The 16,351-nt window shown below is 55.3% G+C and overlaps 1 protein-coding gene across 2 annotated transcripts in view; it reads right to left on the bottom strand.

Annotated features, from left to right (window-relative positions):
- Positions 1-16,351, bottom strand: part of CORO2A (coronin 2A) — a 46,330-nt gene that overhangs the window by 9,951 nt on the left and 20,028 nt on the right. For both annotated transcript variants that reach the window (XM_036433229.2, XM_036433231.2), the window contains exons 2-5: positions 15,002-15,202; positions 4,710-4,826; positions 2,771-2,920; positions 561-740 (exon numbers count right to left, since the gene is read on the bottom strand). In XM_036433229.2, the coding sequence (XP_036289122.1) occupies positions 561-740; positions 2,771-2,920; positions 4,710-4,826; positions 15,002-15,202 (648 nt within the window). The remainder of the gene's footprint in view (positions 1-560; positions 741-2,770; positions 2,921-4,709; positions 4,827-15,001; positions 15,203-16,351) is intronic.

The following is a 16,351-nucleotide window of genomic DNA, read 5'->3' as shown; positions in this document are numbered from 1 at the left end:
TCTGTGTACGCTGCTGCTCCACCTGGAACGCCTGCCCTCCTCACCCCGCTCTGCCCGGAGAACCCCTCCAGGGCTGTGTGTCTGAGCCGCAGGAGGCGAATGTTCGCCCGGTTCCATGCTCTCGTGGGGAGATTACTGAGCACACACCGTATGCAAAGCTCGGGGCTGGGCTGTCTGGTCTAATGCTCTGAGGGGAGAGAGGAACAGCCTGTTCTTGCAGAGGAGGAAACACAGGCTTGGCCACCTACACGGGCTTGCCTACGGCCATGTCTCACAGCAGGTCAGCGGTGGTACCCTGAGGCCTCTGACCCATGCCATGCCCCTGGACAGAGCTGAGGCACACTGACAAGTTTGGGTGTGAGGCCGGACTCAATACTAGCTTTCGATGTGGGCATGTCGCTTAGCCTCTCTTCAGCCTCAGTTTTCCCATCTGAAAAATGGGAAGGCTTGGGCAGAACTTACATTGCTGTCAATGAACAGCATGACTGCCCTGTTCTCAGAAGCCTCCACCCTCTCCGCTCCACTCCTTGCTCCTCGGACCCCTCCAGCCTAGCACTGACCTGGAGGACGGTCCCCGCTCGGGCGTCCAGGACCCGGATCTTGCGGTCTTTGCAGGTGGTGGCCAGCAGGCTGCCGTTGGTGTTGAAGGACATAGAGAGGATCACGTCTTGGTGGCAGTCGATTGTCTTCACGGGGCTCACGATTACAGACTCCTTTGTGTCCAGGTTCCAGACCATCACCTGCACGGCAAAGAGCCGGCGCTGAGCGCCGCGGCCTCCCGCCCCGGGCCCCGCAGTCACACGCCGGCCGGGCTGGAGTGAAACACGGTATCCCCGGGGGGAAGCCACAGATGGCAGTCTGGCCCAGAGGCCTCCGCTGGGAGCGTGGATCTGCCGGCTTGAAGCTGCCACGTGGTGGGAGGGGAGAGCCGGGAGTCAGGCTGTCTTGGCCGTGAAGAAAAAAAAAAAAAATACCATCTGCCTCTGCCTGGGAGCAATGAGACATCCACGCTAAGAACCTGGGGGGCCAAAACCGGTTTGGCTCAGCGGATAGAGCGTCGGTCTGCGGACTGAAAGGTCCCAGGTTTGATTCCGGTCAAGGCCATGTACATTGGTTGCAGGCACATCCCTGGCAGGGGGTGTGCAGGAGGCAGCTGGTCGATGTTTCTCTCTCATCAACGTTTCTAGCTCTCTATCCCTCTCCCTTTCTCTTTGTGGAAAATCAATAAAATATATTAAAAAAAAAAAAAAAAAAAAAAGGGAACATGGGGGACCAGCTAGTCCAGGGGTTTCAAACCGCAGTTCCCACCTCGCACAGACAAACAGCCGTGTCTGGCTGCGCGGGCTCTGAGAGCAGTGTGGCTGCACTGCACACAGCTCCAGGGCAATCCATCCCCATAGCCCGTGCTGGGAACAGCGCCCCCTGGCGTTGTGTACAGAAGAACCGGCACTACCCCAAGCAGTCCCTGCACACACACCCCACCTAGTATTTCTGGCCTGAAGGGAGAGACGCCCTCCCCACCGCTTCCGTTTTACCGGACACAGAGGCCCCTCAGCCGCCTCAGGAAAGCCCCACAGAGCTGTGAAGGGAAGAGTTGAAAAGCCACAGCTGTGGTCACACCAGCTCCATCTGTGTACGGATGGAGACACGGAGGCTGGAGAAGACAAGGACTCCCCGGCTCACACTGCAGGTCAGAGGCGAGTCGGAATGGACTCTCAGTTGCCCTCACCATGGGTTTCCCCCTCCCCAGGGCCCAGCCCACCCCCTCCAGGCAGACTGCGGGGTTGAACAGTGTCCTCCCCAAACTCACGTCCAGCTGGAGCCTCAGAGTGTGGCCTTATTTGGAATAGGCCTTTGCTTATGGGATTAGTTCTAATGAGGGCGTACTGACTTTGAGTGGGCCCTAAATTAAGGTGACCAGACATCCTGATTTTTAACAATTTGTCTCGCGTCCCGCAGGACAAATTGTTAAAAATCAGGACTGTCCCGCCAAAAGTGGGACGTCTGGTCACTTTACTCTACATCCAATGGCTGGTGTCCTTTTTTAAAAAAAAATATTATTACTGATTTCAGAGAGGAAGGGAGAGGGAGAGAGAGAAACATCCATGATGAAAGAGAATCACTGATCGGCTGCTTCCTTCACACCCTTTCCTGGGAGGCAAGCCCAAACCGCAGGCATGTGCCCTGACCAGGAATGGAACCATGACCTCCTGGTTCATATTCGATGCTCAAACACTGAGCCACCCGAGTTGCGCTGGCTGGTGTCCTTATAAAAAAGAAAAGAAAAACTGAAACCGGTTTGGCTCAGTGGATAGAGCGTTGGCCTGTGGACTGAAAGGTCCCGGGTTCGATTTCGGTCAAGGGCACGCACCTTGGTTGCGGGCACATCCCCAGTGAGGGGTGTGCAAGAGGCAGGTGGTTGATGTTTCTCTCTCATCGACGTTTCTAACTCTCTATCCCTCTCAATTCCTCTCTGTGTAAAATCAATAAAATATATTAAAACAAACAAACAAAAAAAAGAAGAGAAAATACACAGACAGACGAAAAAGGAGGCCACGTGCCAACGCAGGCAGGTGGGAGGGATGCGGCCACGAGCCAAGGCGTGCCGGGAGCCAGCGGGAGCTGGGAGACTCACAGAGGATTCTTCCTCGGAGCCCCCGGAGGAAGCCAGGCCTCCGCACGCCTGGCGATAGGACGGCCAGTCTCCGGGGCCGTGTGGGCGTGCCCCTCCGTCCACTCGGGCAGCCCCGGGGAGCGCACACAGACCCACCTTGTAGTCGTAGCCGGCGCTGAAGAGGATGTTGGCCGCCGTGGGGTGCCACTCCACCAGGCCCACCCGGCGGGCGTGGCCGGCCAGCTCCTTCCTGTAGGCCGTGAAGTTCCTCGACAGCAGCTGCTTGGGGATGGCCCAGATCTTGATCTGCCGGGGATACGTGGCCCAGGGGGCTGTCAGCCAGGGTCGCCCTGGCACCCCATCACCTTAAGGTAGGTGTGTCGAACTCAATCAGAGAAGGGGCCAAAATCTAAAATCCAGCCTAAATCGCGGGCCGAATGGTTTACTGAACAGTCATAAACTGTCATTGTGATGGAAACGCAGCGGAGTGCAGTGATGACAGCGCGGTGCGGGCCACATTGCAAGGCCTGGCGGGACGGATTTGGCCCTCGGGCCTTGTGTTTGACACATGTGCCTTAAGGGCTGGCGGGGGCCAGCAGAAGGGGCAGGGCCAGCAGAAGGGGCGGGGCCAGCAGAAGGGGCGGGGCCAGCAGAAGGGGCAGGGCCAGCCAGAAGGGGTGGGGCGTTTGCTCTGCATCCACCTCTCCCTCCGGGGAGGGGCAGCTGGGGCACCTCAGAGGGAGGGCCTCGCCAAGGTCCTCCCGCCCAAGCAGGGCCGGCGTTGACCAGAGGTGAGTCCCAGGCCTCCCGATCGGCCCCCCGGTAATCTGTGCCATCCTAATGACCTAAGGTCATTTGTGGGTAGATGGGCAGCGGGCCTGACTCTCGGGCAGGGTGCCAGAGCAAATTTGCCTTCTGGCACAGAACATCCCTCGAAGTACAGTGGTCTCCTCCTGCCCTGGTCTCAAAGGCCCAGGCTGGAGCCTGAATGGCCAGAAGAAGGGTTTGTACTGAATCTTCCAGGCACTAGGGAGCCAGCCAACACCATCCCCGCAGCAGGACAGGGCAGACCCTTTGAAAGGGGCCCCTTTTGTGTTCCTCAGGATCCCCTCGGGAAACTGAGAATTTTCTGCCTGCTTGTCTTGATGAACTGCTGTGCTTCCTGTGATCAGACAGTGAGGGTTCTGCAGTACAACCTATTTCCCTTTTTGCCTTGGCTGCCAGGCAGCTCTTGAGCTAAACCTACAACCCTCCATTGCCAACGTTTCGAGTATTATTTCCTCACTTCCTCCCTCTGTGGCTGCTGCACTTTAGAGAACTGGCATCATGCAGTGAGAAAAGAAGTAAGTCCTCAGTTTGAGGTCTGTATCCGTACCTCAAGATCCTCAGCTTCTATACATCAGGAAATGGTCCTACCTTGTGAGGTTGCTGTGACGGGAAGACTGAGTGAAATGATATGAGTAACGAGGAACACAGTGGGCCCACAATAAATGGGAACTATGAAATGTATCCGTACTTGAATCTCCTGACCATATTTGTATCTTTTGTTTTAAGCTATACCCACCACGTTTTAGAATTGGCCTAGAATAAAAATTATAAGTAAATAACACTGAACGTTGTGGGTACAAGGAATAGGTATCTGGTACAGAACAGGAGCTCAAAAAAGTTGGTGGGATTGAAGCTGTGGGGTGGTTTTGGTGTCCATATTCATATGTGGTTCCCACTCTAATCCTTTTAAAATCTGCTTCACTGCTGTTTGTAAGTGGCACGGTATCTTCTGGCCACAGTGGAATTGCTCCTCGTGGTGTTTCAGAGTTCCCCCAGAAGAGGGACTTCCCCAGTGGAATTCACGAACCTCACTGGATCTTCACCAGGCAGTTGGAGCTACTATGCCCATTTTAGAGGTGGAGAAACTGAGGCCCAAGGAGAGAAGGGGTCATGCCCCAAGGTCAAAATCTAAATGACTCCCCTCCCACACAGTAACCTCACCTCATGAAGGACGAAGGAGTCGGGAGCATCAGAGCTGAGTTCCATCCCCCTCTTCCCCAATCCCACCCGTTTCGGTCAGGGAACAGCCTTACGTGCCGACACTCACCGTGGCATCTTCAGAAGCAGAGGCGATTTCAAAGTCGTCAAACGGGTTCCACTTGATGTCTAAGACGTTCCCTCTGTGCCCACAGACCTTTGGGTAGTGGGGGTCCAACTTTCCTGTCTGCAAAACAATGCCCAGGAGGAGTGAGGGTTTATTTTATATATATATATATATATTTAAAATATATATTTTATGGATTTTTTTAACAGAGAAGAAGGGAGAGAGAGAGAGTTAGAGACACCGATGAGAGAGAAACATCCATCAGCTGCCTCCTGCACACCCCCCACTGGGGCTGTGCCCACAACCAAGGTACATGCCCTGGACCAGAATCGAACCCGGGACCCTTCGGTCCATAGGCGGGTGCTCTATCCACTGAGCCAAACCGGTCAGGGATCACTTTAGCATCCTCCGCTGGTCATTCATTCAGTCAGCAATCACTCAGTAGACAGGGAGACGTAAGGGGAAGAACCGGGTGTGACTCCAGGACTCACCCCTCAGAGTCACATCCCTGCTCTGAGCCTCAGGGTCTTCCTCAGTGAAATGGCACAGGCACGCCCCAGGGCTGGCGTGCGGGTCCTGGGAGGCCGGGTGTGGAGAGGGCCTGGCACAGTGATGGATTCAGGCCCAGCTCACAGGAGGAGTCCGGTAGAAGGACATTCCCTCACACACACTGTTGGGGGAGGCACAACTGGTGCAGCCACCTTGGAGCACAGTCTGGCAGGTCCTCAAAAGGGGAAAACATAGCTACCATACGACCCTACTATTTCGCTCATAGGGATATCCCCAAGAGAAACGAAAATGTACGACTACAAAAAACACGTACATCAATGTTCACGGCAACATTACTCAAAATTGTCCAAAGGTGGAAACAATGTCCATCCACAGGTGAATGGGTATACAAAAGGTAGTGTATTCATACAAAGGGATATTATTCAGTTAAAAAAAACACACGAAGTACTGATGCAAGCTGCAACATGGATGAGCCTTGGAAACACGCTAAGTGAATCGGTCAGAGGGCAAAAGCCACTTAGATGCTGCAGCAGATGTGGTTTCATTGCTTGAGCATATTATCACATCCCCGGGTACCTGGCATCGAAAACCCTGACGGACTGCATATAAAAAATTCAGAACAGGTAGAGCCTCAGAGACGGAAGCGGGTGAGTGGCTCCGGGGAGGGGCAATGGGGAGGGACTGCGAACGGGTCCCGGGTCTCTTTTTGGGTGACGAAACGACTTGGACATGAGAGAGTGGTGATTGGCTGCACAACCATGGAAGATACTAAACCCCCTGACGCTTACACTTACAAATGGTGAGCTTTACGGTCTGTGAAGTATAGTTCGTTTAAAAAGGAAGGACCCCCTCCCCATCCCCTCTCCCCCTGCCTGCTGAGAATTCCTGAGTGGATTCAAGGGGACACACAGGTCACGGAGCGCATGCCATGTGGCCCTGAGGCTGAAATTCCCAACCACTATTCAACGACACGCTGGGGCATCTCCTGGGCCACGGGGAGCCGCACGGGTTCAGGCACAGACACGGGAGCAGGCGGCGACCAGCACACGCATTGTACACCCCGCACTGCACGGTCCTGGCAGCACACGGAGCCGGCCAGGCGCTCCCCTGCCTGTGCACCATCGGCCTCGGGTTCCGCCCAGAGCCCGCCCACCAGAATGCCCCCCCTGCCCCCCGACTGCTCTCCTATCTGAGTGACAGAGGCAGCGGAGAGGAAAACGGCCCACACCCTTCATTCAGCAGATCTTCAGGAGAAACGTGGGAGACAGCACTCTGCGAGTGCTGGGGGAGCTGAAGACATCGTATTTGACCTCGCAGAGTCAACAGTCTCAGGATTAAAAAAAAAAAAAATTATATATATATATATATATATATATATATATATATATATAATTTAAAAAAATTATATATATATATATATACCGTGTTTCCCTGAAAATAAGACATCCTCCAAAAATAAGACTTAGAACATAGAAAGATAAGACATCCCCTGAAAATAAGACCTAGTGAAACTTTGGGAGAAAAAATTAATATAAGACACTGTCTTATTTTTGGGGAAACAGGGTATATATATCTATATATTTATATATAGATATAGATATATAGATAGAGAGTTAGAAACATCGATCAGCTGCTTCCTGCAAACCTCCTACTGGGGATGTGCCCGCCACCAAGGTACATGCTCCTGACAGGAATCGAACCTGGGGCCCGTCAGTCTGCAGGCCGAGGCTCTATGCACTGAGCCAAACCAGTCGGGCATCAGTTTCAGGATTTTAAAAAAAGGCACTTTCAAGGCAGGGTGAACCCAGGGAACACCCACTTCCGCTCCTCCCCGCACCTCCCAGCTCTGCAGGGGGCACTGCGCTTCTGTGGGGCAGCCTGTGACGGCCCACACGAGGCTGAGTGAAGACACCAGGGTGTCCCTGACCTCGCTTACTAAGACTGCGAGAGGGCGGCTGCTATGGACACAGACACAGGGCTGCCCCGCCACACCAGGCAAACTGGGAGACAGACCACGGAGCCCCTGGGTTGTGGGGGCTTCATGCATGCATCACAGTAGGTCTGCAAACAGAGGCGGAGGTGCTGGGCTCTCCTTCAGAAACACACGGCCCAACTCGGCTCTACCCCCTCAAGAAGGGTCCCAGACACCTCACCTGGAGTGGACGCTTCACTGGAGGGGGAACTCCACAAAGGATGTTACTTGACAAATTGGAAAAGGGACAGTAGATTAAAGTATTACTGTAATGTGAACTTGATAACGTACTGAGGTTATATTATAGAATATCGCCAAATACACTCAAGTATTTAGGGGTAAAGGTAAGGTGACCAGACGTCCCGATTTTTAACAATTTGTCCCGCGTCCCGTGGCTTTTTTAAAAACTCCCAATTTCTCCCCCCCAAAATCGGGACTTTTTTTTTTAAACATCGCGGGACTCGGGGCAAATTGTTAAAAATCTGGACTGTCCCACCAAAAGCGGGACATCTGGTCACCTTAGAAAGGGCAAAGATGGACGCAATGTGCCCTCTGAGAATTCAGAAAAAAAAATACCCCCTCACATACCCATTGAGAGAGAGAGAGAGAGAGAGGGAGAGAATTTGGACAAGTGTTGACAGTGATGTGTAAAGAGGCAGGCGGCCTAAAGTTCCATTTCTTTCTGATGGTCCCGCCTTCTCCACGGCTGACAAACGAGGTCCCTGGACAGGGAAGAGAGAGAGGGCGTGCTCCCCGTCATCGCCCCCCCCCCGACCCCCCCTCCGCGCAGAGGCAGCATCTGGCGCCAGGGCCCTGTGGTGAGAGCCCTGCGCCCACGGGCCTGGCTCAGGTCTGCACGGACGGGACCCGGGTCCAGCCGCGGACCCCTGGTCCAAGCTCTAGGCCTGCACGCTGTCACCAGGGGAGCTTTCAAGGACTGAAATATGATCAAGTCTGCTCAAATTTTACCTTTTCCCCATCTATAAAATGAGTGAATAATCACCTCTCTCTATGGGGGTAAAGTGAGCTACTGTGCCAGGAAAGCCGACTGGCGATGTCCTCATGGGTTTAAGTGCTCAAGTAAGAGCCGCTATTATTAGGTGTCTGTGCGGGAGTGTACGCACATCCATGTGTATGTCAAAACTGAGAAAAAAACAACTGGACAAAAATACACCAAAATGTTATTAATGGTTATCTCTAGATGGTGAGATAAATGAATGGTTTTTAAAAAATATATTTTATTGATTTTTGTACAGAGAGGAAGGGAGAGGGATAGAAAGTTAGAAACTTCGATTAGCTGCTTCCTACACACCCCCTCCTGGGGATGTGCCCGCAACCAAGGTACATGCCCTTGACCAGAATTGAACCTGGGACCCTCAGTCCGCAGGCCGACCCTCTATCCATTGAGCCAAACGGTTAGGGCTAAATGAATGGTTTTTATCATCTTCTATGTCTTTAAAATTTTTTTCCCTCCAAACTTTCTATACAAACTATAACTTTTACAATAAAAAAGGTATTTAAGGTTCAATTCCAGGCTTTCTGAAAAGCCAGGTTCTTCTGGGATTAGTCAAAAATGTCCTAAAACTGCAGGTCTTGAAGGGCTCCGAGAGACCAGGAGTGGTAAAAAGCCAGCACAGCTCCATACCTACGGGTGGCAGGCACCCCCAGGGGGTCACCCCCTCTCTCTCCGCCCCCCGCTGCAGAAGGGGCTTGCCCAGGTCCTGTGCAGGGTCCAGCCCAGGGCGGGGAGCTGTGGGTCGGTCCTTCCTGTGCTCAGCCTTTTCTGAGTCTGTGTCCTGCCCCCTTCCTGCACACAGCCTTTCCCTTCTCTTGCATCTTTTCCTGGGTCAAAGGGCATCGGGGCCATGGCACACCCAGCTGCTCCAGGGCCTTTATCTCTCCCCTGGCCCAGGGCCATGCCCCAATTCCTGCCCCGAGGGCCCTCGGATGAGTGAGTGTGGGCCGGCCTCGGCTGGCAGGAGGCGAAGTGCCCAGAGCCCCATTCAGACCCACGGCTCCGGGTCAGCCCGGGAGGCGCTCAGGGCCAGGCTCCTGCGATGAGGCAGCTCCCGGAGCTGAGCCCGGGCTCCTCCAGGCCTCAGAGCAGAGGCCGGCCGGCCACCGCTCGGCCTCCCCAGAGGCGCAGGCTGCTCGGTGCCTGAAGGACCCACATTAGCAGCATCAGCCAGACGGACCGGCTATTGACTGAGCTGCTAATAGCCCAGGCAGGGCAGGCCATTTACAATCAGGAGGCCACATCCGCCCTCCGCCCCTCAGGCCAGCGGTCAGCCAGGACCAGGCCTATGATTTATGGGGGATTCAAGCTCTAAATCAGGGGAGATACGCCTGCTCGCCTCACAGAACTCGGAGAACCTGGCTGGGCGTGGCGTTACCGTCTCCAAGTCTCCACAGGCCATATTTACTGTGAGAAAGCACTTCTGACTTCGAGCCTGGAGTGGCCTCCGTGTGGCCCTCCTGCTCCCCTCGCTGTCTGCTCTGTCCTCTGGGACCCACAGACACCCTTTCCGGCCCCTCGCAGGCCAGCCCCTCGCAGGCCAGCCCCTGGGAAATCGGAAGGCAGAGGATCCATTCCTTGAGTGAGTTCTTTTCCAGGCTACACCGGTCCAAAGAACTAAAAGAGACTTAAAAAAAGGCCTAGCCCACGCCTCGCACTGCTAGACACGGAGCTACGTGTGGAGGGAACGGGAGGCGCTACGGAAGGCTCTGGGATTCAAACCGTCGGCGGGGCCAGCGATGGGAGCTCGGTGAGGAAGGCAGGACTTATCTGCAGGCAGTGGGGTGTCATGGGAGGCCTCTGAGACGGGGAGTGACCTGGCTGGACACAGGCTTGAGGAGGTCCGGCCGGCTCCTAAGAGTGTAGCAAACATCCACCTTCCCCCAGGTCCACTCAGCCCTGCAGGCCCTGGTGTCCCCTCTGGCCGGGTCCACTCCCAGCCACGCCCCGGCGCCCACGGCCTGCCCTCGCCTTCCTCCTGCCCACCCATCCTCCACACCTCACTGCAAAGTCCACCTGCCACCTTCCAGAAGGGGATCTGCTGCCAGCGGGCCCCAGGGTCAGGAGCCCAGCCTGGCACGGACCCAGACCTTCCCGCCCGTGCCCTGTTCCCTGAGCACAGCCCTCTGTTGTCACGGCTGCGAGCACCTCCCTCCACGGGGGTCACCCTGGGTCACAGCAGGCAGAAGGAAGGGCCCCGGCTGCAGAGGCACTCCCTCTGGGACACCTGACACCGCCCGGGGCAGCCTGGCCCTTTTGAGCAGAACTTCCGGGACACCTTCCAGCACAGCCGCTCCGTCCATTAACTAAGCAGCTAACTCGTCCCTTCCTCCCCGCCCTCCCTCCGCATGGCACTCTGTACCCCACGTCTCTGCCCGGATGGACGTCATCCCTGGTAACAACAAGGAGCCTGTGTCTGGGCTGCATTCGGGTCCTCGCTCTTACTGCTCAGGGTCCTGGGGGAATTCGTGTCCCTGAGCCTCAGCATCTCCTCTGTACAATGGGGCGATTTCCCCCTCAAACATGGGCCGATGGCACCCACGTCACAACTGTCCTATCCGCCCAGTCTGATGGGACCAGAACCTGTGTCCTTCCCCTCCCTCGGCCTCTCATTCCTGCTGCCTCCCCCTGGATGTGGTGACGTAAGACTACGCTGAGGGGCCATTCTGGACCCTGATTCAAACACAACGAGGCCCTCATGAGGCATCAGAGACGTTTTACATGAAGTGGAAGTTGGTGACCCAGGAGCCAGGGTCCGCGCGGTGATCCCGGCATTGTGGTCGAGACAGAACATGCACTTACTTTTGAGAATTGGATCCTGAAAAGTTTGTGGGGATAAAAATGACAAAATGTCCAAGGTTTGCTTTGGAATATTTCAGTGGAAGGAGAAGAGGGATGGAGGAAGCAAGAGGAGCCGTCTTGAAAATTCTAGAATCCGGGTGTCGAGGAGTTTGCGATATTGTTCCCTACCTACGTTGGTGTCTGGACATTTTTCATACTGATAAAAAAAGATCGAGGTGACTGTCTAGGACTGAAATGCAGTTTATAAATCAGCAGCGGCGGCGGCCACCACCTGGGAGAAGACTCGCCAGAATTAGCAAATAGAAATTACGGGATGCCCAGGGGTATTTGAATTTCACATAAACAACACACGTGACTTCTAGCCTGAGTATGCTCCCCCCGATATTTTACCGAAACTGAGGAATTCTCTGTGCAAAGAGCCCGGCGGTTCCTTATAAAAGGACACAGGTGCGATGACCTAGTCTCTGCCCTCCTGTGCCCCACAGACCTGGAGACGGACTTACGTCCCCACAGAGGCCTGTAGGCGGATGCTTACAGCAGCTTTATTCGTAACAGCCCCAACCTGGAAACCATCCAGATGACCTTCAGCGGGTAAATGGTTAAACAAGCTGTGCTGCGTTCACACCCCAGGAGGAATACCTCTCAGCAATAAAAAAGACGGGGCTCCTGATAACACGCAGCCACTTGGATGGATGGTTGACGCTGAGTGAAAAAAAAAAAGCCAAGCCCGAAAGGTTCCGCACTAGATGATTCCATTCAGGCGGCATTCTTAAAAGGACAAGAGCGTGGACATGGAGGACAGAGTGGCTGTCGAGGCTTAAGGTGTCGAGGGAAGTGGCTGTGGCTAACACAGGTGGCCTGGGGGACCTCGGGGACACTGGCGGCATTCTGCATCCTGACGGGTGAACTCCAGTCTCACAAGATGTTACTATTGGGTGTGTGTGTGTGTGTGTGTGTGTGTGTGTGTGAAGGGCACACTGAATCTGTTATTTCTTACTATTGCAAGTGACTGGGTGATGATCTCAAAACAAGAACGTTTAATTAAAAAGAAAAAAGAAGCAAGAAGAAGTCACGTGGTGCTTATCTGAGGGGCAGATGTGAGTGGCATCCTGCGTTTCCTCTGGCCGCGCTGGGGCTGCGGGATGCAGGCCCCCCGCCCCGCTGCAGAGCCACCGAACCAGCATCGCAGCGTGACGCCCAGGCAGGAGTTCTGACAGTCCAGCCCCTGCTGTGCCCGGGCTCCTGGGGGTCTGTGCCAGCAGCAATGACCGTGTGTCCTCAAGCTCCTTACGATACTATCTCCAAAGCCCAGAGGGAGCCAACGGCACATTTACCCTCGATCAGCTGCCCAGGACAGCTGCGTCTCCACCCCCAGAGTGCTGTCCCGCTGGCCGCTCAGGGGAGCCGATGCCTGCCCTGGCCTCCAGGCCACCACAGCCCCAGCCCTGCCCCCCCTCTGCCCCCTCCCACTGCTCCTGCCATGTGACAACACACCTGTTCGTTTCTCAATCACCAAACCCAGTGGTCGGCAAATTCATTAGTCAACAGAGCCAAATACCAACAGTACAACGATTGACATTTCTTTGGAGAGCCACATGTTTTAAACGTAAACTTCTTCTAACGCCACTTCTTCAAAATAGACTCGCCCAGGCGAAACCGGTTTGGCTCAGTGGATAGAGCATCAGCCTGCGGACTGAAGGATCCTGGGTTCAAGTCAAGGGCACGTACCTTGTTGCGGGTACATCCCCAGTAGGGGGTGTGCAAGAGGCAGCTGATCGATGATTCTCTCTCATCAATGTTTCTCTCTATCCCTCTCTCTTTCTCTCTGTAAAAAATAAATAAAATATATATATTTTAAAAAATAGACTCACCCAGGCCAGGGAATTTTGTGGAAGAGCCACGCTCAAGGGGCCGAAGAGCCCCATGTGGCTCGAGAGCCACAGTTTGCCGACCACGGGACCAAACCCATTCCCACCGCAGGGCCTCTGCGCCTGCTGTGCCTTCTGTCCGAACGCTCTGCCTCTAGGGTTCCAGTGGCTCTGCCCACAGCCACCTCCCCAGAAAGGCCTCTGCTCCTCCTCTCTAACCAGGTCACATTCCATCACATCAAACCGATTCATTTTCTCATCACAGTTATTAGCACCTACCCATACTGAACGTCTCATGCCAGTTAGAAACCGCGGCACTTTTGAAAAAGTCCGAGTCATAAAAATCAGGGAAACACATTAACATGTAATTAATTAAGAATATAGTTTGTTTGGTGGGCAGAATCTTTTATTTTATTTTATATTTTATTTTTTAATACACTTTTTATTGATTTCAGAGAGGAAGGGAGAGGGAGAGAGAGAAACATCAATAATGACAATCTTTGATCGGCTGCCCCCTCTACTGGAGATCCAGCCTGAAACTCAGGAATCGAACCATGACCTCCTGGTTCATAGGCTGATGCTCAACCATTGAGCCATGCTGGCCGGGCTGGACAGAGCCTTTTAGAAGCACCCAGAACGTGGAAGAAATAAGTAGCCGAACAGGCCATGTCTGGGGGTCCTGCCGGCTCTAACCTTGACGTCTTTCCGTAAATCCCAGCGTACACCTGTTCCCCCCTAGCCTGAAAAATTCCATCTTTCTAGAATACACTTCGCACGCCTCACCCCGGCGTTCAAGGCCCTTCTCTCCGGGCCCCGGTGAACTTCCCCAGGGTATTTCCCTTCCTCCCCTGACAGACTGGTCTGTCTGCTCCGGCCAGCAGCTCTCTGCAGCGCTCCCTGAGCGGGCCACACAGGGGCCCCGCTCCCTGGCTTTGCGTGAGCCATTCCCTTTGCCAATTACGCCCTGTTTATTTGGATGAACAACTGCCGGGGGATTTGTTCAACCGATGAACATGTATGAGCACCCACTGCATGCACACAATGCGCTACATGGGTAAAAACAAGTATTGGTTTTCTCCCCCCCCCACCCCACCCCATTCCAAGTATAGGAGGTCCCGGCAGAACACCTGGTTAATGAGATTCCCATTTTCGATGTTTAGTTCTGAAGTCCTCTGTCTCACTCCTGGTGGCTTATGTGCTGGGTCAGTGGTCGGCAAACTGTAGCTCGAGAGCCACATGCGGCTCTTGGGCCCCTTGAGGGTGGTGGCTCTTTCACAAAATACCTATGTGATTGAAATGTACAGTGCGATTGAAACTTCGTGGCCCATGTGCGGAAGTCAGTTTTCGGCCCTCAAAAGAAATTTCAATCGTCGTACTGTTGATACTTGGCTCTGTCGGCTAATGAGTTTGCCGACCACTGTGCTGGGTGGTCTCAGGTGATGGACTCGCTGATCTGAATCTGGGGGACTCCTGTCCACACTGAACTGTTTCCTCCAGAGACCTTGTCTCTGCATTTGCTGCAAACCAGAGGCACTGCCAACCCAGCATCGCTCGGACCCCTCGGAGGGCCCCCTGAAGGCGGAGACGCAGGCCCCTGAGGAGATCTGCCATTAGGGGAATCTGTAAGAAACTGCCCCGTGGGGGCCCAACACCTAAACATCAGCAAAGGCCGAAGGCCCACCCCCTACGGCCAGCACCTGCCCTTAGGACAAGCTGGTCCTTTCTGTTCACTTACTGCTTCCCTCTCTACCTCAGGCTGTGGCTTAAGGCTGGCTTCCTTTAGCGCGGAGAGGAAGTGGCTTTGGAGATTTCTCAGATGTGGTGCAAGCCTGGCAATGCGTTAAGAAATATATATTTTATTCAGGAGCGGATTCTTTTGCAGTGGGGTAGAGGGGAAATCCCAGGAATCGTGAGGCAGCCGCCGAGATCCCCGGAGAGGTGAACTCCCAGTGAGGAAACGAAGGCTCACAGAGGTGAGACGAGTCTTACTCAAGGTCGCACGGCTGGTGGCAGGCCGGTGGGGGGTTTGAACCCGTGCCCAGTGGCAGAGAGCAGGCTCTTTCCACCCTCCCTCGGCCCCGAGCTGCCCGCCGAGAGCCGCCGGGCCCGGGCTCGCCGGCGCCCTTACCTGGTGCAGGGGGATGACGAGGAAGGCGCCCCCGCCCGCGCACTCCGTCACCACGGCGATGAAGTGGGGGTTCACGGCGCAGAAGTGATTGTCGTGGACGCTGTGGGTGATGGGCACCGAGTCGTAGCAGTTCTCCTTGCTGGCCGGCTTGCCGAAGACGTGGCGGAACTTGGAGCTCCGGTACTGGGGGTGCCATGACATCTGCGGAGACACACGGGGACAGGGGGGCTGAGGCTCGCGGCCCGGGGAGCGGGGTGCACGGCGGCCTCGCGGGGGGACACAGAGGAGGGCGCCCCCGGGACAGGGACGTGCTGTGAACCCAGGGAACAGGCCATCTCGGCGGCTCCTTCCACGGCCCCGGGGAGACGCAGCGAGATGACGTGTGATCACTGCTGACCTGCCTGCTTTTCGTCCGTCCAAGCGTGAACACGGAAAGAGCAGAGAAACGGGAGAGAGGCCTCAGCACATCCCCAATCCACCATCCCGCCGGGCAGGCCGGCCACCCCGCCCCTCCCAGCCCAGCCAACTGGGTGACCCGGTGCCCTCCGGAGCCAGCCAGCCTGCCCTGCAGTCCCAGCTCTGCCTCTTGCCAGCCCGGCAGGCAAGTGACTTAACTTCTGAAGCCCCCCTTTTCTCATCCGTAAAACGGACAAGTCCACCTGAGCTCACAGACACCTCCATGGAAATAGCAGCTCATCGTGGGGGTGGCTGCTAAGCGCCAGGGCCACCCCAGGTGCTTCTTCCTCTGTCTGAGCTGAGCAGGTGGGGGCTCCTTGGTCCCCATCACAGATGCAGGGGTGCGGCCGGACGTGAGGCCCCGAGGTCACAGTGTCAGCCGTGGAGCTGGGAGCAGAACTGCGGTCTGCAGCCTCCAGCCCCAGGTTTCTGAAGATTACAACTGAGATGTAATCTTTCGCAAGCACTGAACCCTGGACCCCCCCCTCAGCCCCTGACCGTCACCACCCCCACTGCACCCCGAAGGAGAACGAGGCTCCGGGAACTAAGTGGACGCCCCCTGGAAATGGGGCGGGTGGCCTCCGCGGGGGAAGCCGGCCTCGGAGCAGCCTGCACACCAGCGACCTTCTGCCCCCGGCCCCAGACTCCTCTCCCCACCCCACCCCACCCCACCCACCCCACCCGACCCGTCCCACCGCCTTATCTTCAATGCCAAGGTTCGCCCAGACCTATTGCCACGGAGGGAAATGCACAGAAGTGGGGGATGGAGCAGCACCAGCCTCTCCCTTTGCCCACGATACGGGACTGTGCACCCCTCTGTGCAAGTAAACTTTGCGCGGTTGCGTGTGCACTGTGCGTGTGCAAGTCTGTGCATGAGCACTGCATCCACCAGAG

The sequence above is a fragment of the Pipistrellus kuhlii genome, unplaced genomic scaffold, assembly GCF_014108245.1.
Source record: "Pipistrellus kuhlii isolate mPipKuh1 unplaced genomic scaffold, mPipKuh1.p scaffold_m20_p_12, whole genome shotgun sequence".
In the NCBI taxonomy this organism is placed as follows: domain Eukaryota; kingdom Metazoa; phylum Chordata; class Mammalia; order Chiroptera; family Vespertilionidae; genus Pipistrellus; species Pipistrellus kuhlii.
This window is presented reverse-complemented; position numbering and strand designations above follow the sequence as displayed.